Source organism: Nicotiana tabacum, chromosome 15, assembly GCF_000715075.1.
Source record: "Nicotiana tabacum cultivar K326 chromosome 15, ASM71507v2, whole genome shotgun sequence".
NCBI classification, from domain to species: Eukaryota; Viridiplantae; Streptophyta; class Magnoliopsida; order Solanales; family Solanaceae; genus Nicotiana; species Nicotiana tabacum.
Window position 1 is genome coordinate 52,427,307 of NC_134094.1, and position 8,636 is coordinate 52,435,942.

The following is an 8,636-nucleotide window of genomic DNA, read 5'->3' on the forward strand; positions in this document are numbered from 1 at the left end:
ATTCAATATCCAGGAATGATACCGGCGTCGTAAGTGGAATATCTTCCAGCCTATGGCTTCTAGGTACTGAGAGGTCTAGTTAAAAGAGTAAAGAAGAGTTAGAGATGATGTGCTGTCTCGCTTGACATTCCAAAATCACATAAGGAAATCTGTGGTGCAAGCAAGTTGAAGGAAGGGTGCGAGTAGTATAATTGAATATGTGTAGATCGCAAGCTAAAGTATGGTAAAGCGACAAGGTTTTAGGAAGACAGGAGTAAGGATAAGAAAGGGCGACTGAGAAGGTAATGAGAATGGATAAAGTCCTTAGGATTAAGCCCATGAAAACAAGAGAGCTGATAGTTTCTCTAAATTATACAAAGCTCAGTATAGCCTGAATGAACTCAAACGAGTCTAAGACTAATGGCATTTAGAAGAGATGGAATGCTGCCCAGATAGTACAATGAGGGTGTAATTGTGATAGATAAAGGATGACGTTTGGGCCTTCGATTGAGTAATGATTTGAAGAGGATTTCATGATTTGTACGGGACTAAAATACTACATCCCGCATTTGCGTACGTTCAAGTTTCGTCATAAGTTAATCGACGTAAGTTCTGGAATGGGATTATTTTGAGATTATAATCATTATGCTATTTCAAACAAGTGACGAGTAAATTCGTGAAGGTGAGAGGGTAAGCAAATCGAAGAAGATGAATTTCGTCGAAGTTTGACATTTTGGAATAAAATATGACCCGAGCTAAAATACCCTGTATTTATGGACTATTACCATACAAGGTACCACATGGCCATAATAGTAAGGTGTACAAAGTGTGTTAAAAGTGAGTAGTATTTTAAGTAATTTGAGATAATTCCTAATTATGTGGATAATGGGGTAATTAACAAATTTTAGTGGGAGATTAATTAGAAATTTATGGATAAAATAATTAAGTGTGAATTTTGGATAATTACTAGGGGATTAATATCCACGTGGGAGTGTGGAAATTTGACAGCAAATTGCCATCTCTTCATGACCTGAAGGTGGTGGCATCATTTAAAGAGATGTGTAACTTTATCTCATTTGGTTAGAGAATATCAAGAAGGCAAAAATAGTATGGCATCTATTTATTTCCTTTCTTGTAGTAACGGATGCTAAGATTTAAAGTGGATTTAAAGTGGATTTAAAGTGGGATGATATAGATTGGCTTGCTAAGTACGGATGGAATTCTTAAACTAGATTTCACATGAATCCTTTACAAAGTGAGGTAATCTACAATGTGATTTTTCTTCAACAAAGTTTCATACGAAGTTATACTGCGTAATAGCAATGAGATTTGCAATTTTAATGGAGTACGGTGCAATCTTTCTCAAGAACATCATACGGATTTTTTCCTACTTCGATTCACCGTTACGCGTTGTCGAAATCAACGGTGTTAAAGGGATTGTCAAGAGAATCATTTCAGGTATGTTAAGGCTATCCCTTCTTTCTTTTGGCATGATCTATACGACACAAACGAAACGAGCAAATGCATAATTTCCATAAATGACTCTATTCATAGAAATACTAGAGATGCTTATGTTCTTGATTCCCCACGTGTCATATTATTCTATCATCTGTTCATGGGTCTTAGAAAAAACGTAAGTTGATAAGTTTATTTTATGACATTAATCAAAGGTATAATGGTCTTATGATGTTCCGAGAGATTTTATTAACGTACTTCTTATGTATTTCATGCATTTATACATGTACATTGATCCATGACCAGATGACGTTATATACACATATATTATATGTATATGGGATATGGGAAAAGGTTACGGCATTATATACGCACCACCACCTTATCAGCTGGTATACATTGATGATTTACCCACAATGGCCGAAATGATATGATGGGACCCTCAGAGGCTTGATGATGTTATGAATGCATATACCCATGCATGATATGACATTTATACGCATATGCATGACATTATAATATTAAATGATTCACAGAGCTATTCAGATATACATGTTGAGTCTTTTACTCCATGTTTCTCTCATGTCTATTGTTTACTAATTTTCATTCCTTACATACTCGGTACATTATTTGTACCGACGCCCCTTTTATCGGGGGACGCTGCATTTCATGCCTGCAGGTCCTGATAGACAGGTTGAGAGTCCTCCAAGTAGGCTATCAGCTCAGCGGAAGGTATTGGGGCGCTCCATTTGCTCCGGAGTTGCTTATGTGGTCAGTATGATTAGGACATGTACTGATTAGTATGGCAGGGCCCTGTCCCAACCTTTATGACATTTATGTACTCTTAGAGGCTTGTAGACATATGTCGTGTACGTAAAAGATTGTACGGCCTTGTCGGCCTATGTTTTGAGTTTATAAATGATCATGTTGGCCTATTAGGCTCGTATGTCACGTGCATATAATGATGTAATAAGAAAGCTATGTTACGTTGGTACTCGGTTGAGTAAGGTACCGGGTGCCCGTCGCGGCCCATCGGTTTGGGTCGTGATAAAAAGTGGTATAAGAGTAGTTCTGTCCTAGGGAGTCTACAAACCGTGTCTAGTAGAGTCTTGTTTATGGGTGCGTTGTGCACCACATTTATAAGCAGGAGGCTACAGGGCATTTAGGACTGTCACTCTAGATCGTGTGGTAGAGCTCAGTTGTAAGAACTCAATTTCCTAAACATTATCTTATTTAGAATACGACGATGCCTACATCTAGAAAGATGGTTGGTAAGAGATTGAATGTGGTTATGGAAGAGTTGAGTCAGAGGAGAGTAATTTTTGCATCATGCTTATGATGGATAAATATGAGGTGTTCAGCAGATCATGTGTGTACTAAGATGTGTAAACTTCTTGATAAGGATCCCTAAGGCAAGAATGTCTATCCACTCTTACGGTAAAAGGAATAAGAGAATCGGAAGGTAGATACAAGTTTCAGCAAGTAAGAGAAGCAAGATAAAAAAGGGTACGAGCTACCCAGCTAATGAAGATTATCGCAGAGGAATATAAGCCTTTTGAGTAGTATAAGAGAAGGCATGATATCAGGATCTAGCTGGAGTTAGGGTAACACAAAATGGTAGATGGATTGTTAGCGTTAGCTGACATTTCCGAAGAATATTACAAATGTGTTAATAGATCTCCTTGTGAGATACCCAGATGGTGCACTCTAAAATAGTACCACTAGATATGAGTACTACAAAGATAGGCACTGGAAGCCTGAAAGGGATAAATATTATCTTAGTGTGACTCCCGCCCCTAGTAGAAAAAGAATGTTAGGCAACCCGAAGAGCCAGTAGATGGAGCAAGGTGAGCTAAGAAAGCAAAAGAATGTCTTGTTCGAGTTTTTAGAATAAAGTAATAGACATAAATGTTAATTGAAATAGGAAGAGAGTTAATGAAGCATTATGAGTAAGATATGATACATGGATAATAACGGTAGATCAAAAAGATGACAGTATTACAGAATCTATAGTCAAGTGAAGAAAAAGACGAGAGGTGACAGGCCTTGAGACAACAAAAGAGTATAGGCCATAAAGTCATATCCTCATTTCGAAAAATAAGTCTGTGACTCCAACGCGACTACCAAAAGGAAAAGTTAGACCCCATAGTAATAAGAAATCAGCATGGACTGGTGAACAAGATAAACTAAACATGAACTAGGGACTGAGTAATAGTCGGCATCATGAGAATTTCAGAGATTGCGTCCTGGCGATAAGAGAATGGACGACAGAAGAATAACCCTTAAATGTCATTTAGGAAGACGCTTCCCTAAAGCAAGCAATGAAAGAAAAGTTAAGCTTAAGGGACTATGTGTGCCAGTTATACTAAGTGTCACCCTCGTGAGTAAGGAAATTTGTTATCCTTGGTACAAAAGGGTTATCGCGAGGCGAGTAAGGGTCATCGATGATGTGAAAAGACGCCAAAGATGAAGAGGTAAAATATTTATAGGTAGATCGTCGTAGCTCTAACTCTTAGTACTCCCCTAAAGGGGGAAATATGGAGTAATGTGGCATTAAGTCAGAATTAAGTGGTTCTAGTAATTATGAAATGGTAAAGGAAGATTGCGATAAAAATGAGAAAGGAATGAGATTACACTTATTCAGCTCCAACGTATATGCTACGATTCCAGAACATTGAGCTATGAATTCAGCCAAATTTGACTGGCCCTTACAGCATCTCCATTTGCAGTTTGCCAATGTGAAGGTTCCCTAGAGTTGTTTTGTGAATTCCCTGGAGTCTAGCGTGGAGTTGATTGTTATGATTGTGGCCTGCTTCGATGTCCAGTTCTTTCATCAATAGCATCTCCAATTTGGTTTCTAACTAGTATTATCATTTGATTTCCTATCATGATATCCCTTTACTGATGACAAGCAAAGCTCAATGAAGAATTATATTTTGGAATAATAATAAAATTATTTGGTCCCTACAATAGACGCCAAACTATTTAAATAAACACTAATAATTAGATTAACCAACTAAATTTATAAAATTAAGCCACAAACAATCGAATTAAATTAATTTTTCTTCATTCTTAAATGATCTAGAGACAATTGAAAGAACTGCTGGGCAGGGTTAATGGAAAATCTGGAATATCTCGGGATCTGCTGGTTCAGAGAAGGTATGTATTCGGACACCTGTGACCATCTAGTTCTATAGTGACTTTGACTAGAAAAAACAAGATGTCCCATGACCGGGTTCTTGTTTTCAGTGTTCAAGCTATATGACTCCGAAAGACTTGGTGCTGACTAGGAAATTTGACTAAGAAATACTTGCCACGTGTTGACTCTATGTTGTCACATGTCGTGTACACCTTTTATCAATACAAGTATGTGCCACCAAAGAGACAATAAAGTAACCAATCGACAAATCTAAGGTCAACATTTTTGGTCGGATAATAATAGTGAAAGAATTGACCTAGAACTTGGGAATTGGACAAGAAAATCCAAAAGAAAATAGTTTCTTAAATTTTTGTTTCTCGTACAAGGGGAGGTGCCATGGTGTATGCTATTTGTTGATGACATAGTCCTGATTGACGAGACGCCAGACAGAGTTAATACTAGGTTGGATGTTTAGAGACAGATGCTGGAGTCTAAGGGTTTCAAGTTGAGTAGATCAAAAACTGAGTACTTGGAGTGGAAGTTCAGTGATGGGATGCATGAAGAAGGAGTGGAAGTGAAGATTGGTACTCAAGTCGTCCCCAAAAGAGATAGTTTCAAGTATCTTGGGTATATTATTCAAGGCAATGGGGAGATTGGCGAGGATGTTACTCATCGTATTGAAGCAGGGTGGATGAGATGGAGGCTCGCCTCGGGAATTTTGTGTGATAAAAATGTACCACCTGGACTTAAGGGCAAATTTTACAGAGTAGTGGTTAGACCGACTATGTTGTATGGGGTTGTGTGCTAGCCCGTCAAGAAGTTCCATATCCATAAGATGAAAGTACCTGAAATAAGGATGTTAAGATGGATGTGTAGACATACTAGGAAGAACAGGATTAGGAGTGAAGTTGTTAGGAACAAGGTAGGAGTGGCATCTGTGGAGGACGAATTGCGGGAATCGAGGTTGAGATGGTTCGGGCATGTGAAGAGGAGAGACATAGATGCTCCAGTCAGAAGGTGTGAAAGGTTGTCCATGGAGGGTCCGAGGAAGGGAAGAGGTAGGCCTAAGAAGTATTGGGGAGAGGTAGTTAGGCAGGACATGTCATTGCTCCAGCTTACGGAGGATATGACCCACGATAGAAAGGTGTGGAGGTCGAGGATTAGGGTTGTAGATTGACAGATAGTAGTGGGTTCCTCCTAGACTTACCGGTAGTACTAGGACTATTTTTGTATTATCTTATTCATGGTTCTTTATTATTACATGATGTGTCATTCGCGCCAGTTACTATAATACATTGTTGTTACTATTGTTTGCTACTTGTTGCTTGATCTCTACTGTTCCTTGAGACGAGGGTCTATCGAAAACAGCCTCTTTATCTGCATAAGGTAGTGGTAAGGTTTGCGTACATACTACCCTCCCCAGATCCCATTTATTGGAATACAGTCGGTTTGTTGTTGTTGTTGTTGTTGTAATTGCTTGGTAATAAAGAAAATCCAATTGGAGAATAGTGATACAAAGGCATTGGTAGTCAAACTCGTGCATGATAATTCAAACTCTTGACCACTAAATTATGATGGGGGCTTAACTGTAATTACAGGAGAGTGGGGAATAGTGGGAAGCCATGCCGAAATCAAGTCATGGGGAGCACCAATAACCTTTATTAACCGAGTCAATAGTCTTCTTGTACCGACCATCTTCCGGAAATAAACCACCTTCCCTTAGACACGTAGTAATAGGAAAAAAAAAAAATCTTCAATCTCAAACAAATTTCCTCTAACAAAATTCCATGAAAATGTCCCATTTTACTACTTGATTCATTTTTCCGCAGTTGCATGAATACATTCTTCGGATCCCTTCTCTTTTGCTCCTCCATATCCGTTTAGAAAGAGCAAATGGAGAAGAATAATGACAGTGGCTGTCCAACATCAGATATTGATCCATTCAAAAATAGTGTTTCCACATCTGATGAAAACTCGGAAGCCCCTGAAAATATTGAAACGTTCTCCAAAATAATAGAGTCCAGGATTGCAAAATATAATTCTGGTGAAATACCGACCAGATTCGGTAAGATGACAGAGGAAGAGTCATTTTTCCTTGAAGCCGTGATGCATTTATCCAAATTGACAAATGTCATCGCGAAATCATCTCCGTCAGGGTCAACGTTGTTGAATTGGACCAATTTGGTCTTGCAACGAGCCATGACTTTCATGGAAGAAGAATTCCGAACCTTATTAGAAGATTTCGGAGGTTGTTCCAATTCAAAAGTGGATAAAAATTCGGATTATCCATCGTATCCGCCCGAGGTCGTGACAAGAATGAATCAAATAGCCACTGCCATGATCTCAGCCGGGTTTGAAACAGAATGTTGTCAAGTATATTCAATTTCACGAAGAAACGCATTCTATGAGCAACTGAAAATGCTCGAATTCGAGAAGATAAACGGAGATGATGTACAGAGAATGCCATGGGATTCTCTAGAAGGAGAAATCACCCAATGGATAAATGTTGCGAAGAGCTGCTCAAGCACTCTGTTCCCTGGCGAAAGGAGACTCGGGGAATCAGTTTTCTTCGATTCTCCAATGATCTCTCAAAGCCTATTTAGCAACCTGGCACGTTCAATTGTAATTCAGATTCTTGACTTCGCTGAGGCGGTCTCCAGGACAAAACGCTCCGCCGAGAAACTTTTCAAATTTCTAGACATATACGAAGCCATTCGCGATCTAGTTTCTGCCATAAGTGAATCTTTCTCCAATGATGGTGAGCACGAACTGAAATCAGAGATCTTAGCCACGAGAGATAGGTTCGGGGAGGCAGCCGTCAACGTATTCTGTGATCTCGAAAGTTCCATCAAGAACGATGCAGCTAGAACACCGGTCCCTGGTGGTGCAGTGCACCCGCTCACACGTTATGTCATGAACTATCTAAAATACGCCTGTGAATACAGAGACGCCCTTGAACATATTTTCCAAGAACACGCAAAGTTGGAGGCATATTCCTCCGCCACGTCACCGTCCAAATGGAAATCATCACTGGATATTGATCACGTTGAGAGCGAAAGCCCACTCGATGACGTAGCTGCCACGATGCCCTTTTCAACACAGCTCATGAAAATAATGGAACTGTTGGATTCAAATCTAGAAGCTAAGTCAAACTTATATAGAGACCCTTCTTTGCGTGACATATTCTTAATGAACAACGGCAGATACATCTTACAAAAAGCCAAAGGATCCACGGAGGTCCGCCAAGTGATGGGCGACACGTGGTGTCGAAGAAGATCAACGACCGTGAGGCAATACCACAAGAATTACCAAAGAGAAACATGGGGAAGAGTGTTACAAATACTAAGTCACGACGGGATGCAAATGAATGGGAAAGTGACAAAGCCAGTAGTGAAAGAGAGGTTCAAGAATTTCAGCACAATGCTCGACGAAATCCATCGTACGCAGAGCACTTGGGTGGTGAGCGACGAGCAGCTTCGGTCGGAGCTAAGAGTTTCTATATCGGCGGTGTTGATTCCGGCGTACAGGTCCTTCTTTGGGAGATTTAGGCAGTATTTAGGCAATACAAAGCATGCAGAGAAGTATATAAAGTACCAGCCTGAAGACATTGAAACGTTAATTGAGGGCCTTTTTGACGGCAATCCTACATCTATGGCACGGAGAAAGACGTAAGCCCATATAGTTGTGGTCTTCATGCTGCACAAACACTCCTCAAATAATTATAATCTCATTTATCAGATTTTTGTATGCTATTTATTACTACTACTAGTTTCTTTAAATTTCGTTTCAGTTTTCTATTTCTAATCTTTCGATGCTACATTTAAATGAATCAACATCATGCAGAAATTTTTGTTGCACTTATGAGTACTTGCGCTTGTCTTAAAATCTGTAGGGGTTTCGACTGAAGACGAAAAAAATTGAGTACTTGAAAATGAATTTTAATTTTGTTTACCCGAAAAACGGATAGAGTTGAATTTGTACGTAGTTCATAGCTTAATACAAATCGTAAGAATAAATAGAAATATCAAATATGCATTGCAAAGAATAAAAAATAAACAAGGTT

At 39.2% G+C, this 8,636-nt stretch overlaps 2 protein-coding genes across 2 annotated transcripts; both read left to right on the forward strand.

Annotated features, from left to right (window-relative positions):
* The first annotated feature begins 5,054 nt into the window (after nucleotides 1-5,054).
* On the forward strand, nucleotides 5,055-5,750 carry LOC142169622 (uncharacterized). The gene is made up of 2 exons (XM_075231511.1): nucleotides 5,055-5,362; nucleotides 5,450-5,750. The coding sequence occupies exons 1-2, from the start codon at nucleotides 5,055-5,057 to the stop codon at nucleotides 5,748-5,750; spliced, it is 609 nt and encodes a 202-aa protein (XP_075087612.1).
* A 320-nt stretch (nucleotides 5,751-6,070) lies between these two features.
* LOC107774166 (exocyst complex component EXO70C1-like) lies at nucleotides 6,071-8,430 on the forward strand. Its single transcript, XM_016593644.2, has one exon. The coding sequence runs from the start codon at nucleotides 6,467-6,469 to the stop codon at nucleotides 8,243-8,245; it is 1,779 nt and encodes a 592-aa protein (XP_016449130.1). The 5' UTR covers nucleotides 6,071-6,466; the 3' UTR covers nucleotides 8,246-8,430.
* Nucleotides 8,431-8,636: the final 206 nt, after the last annotated feature.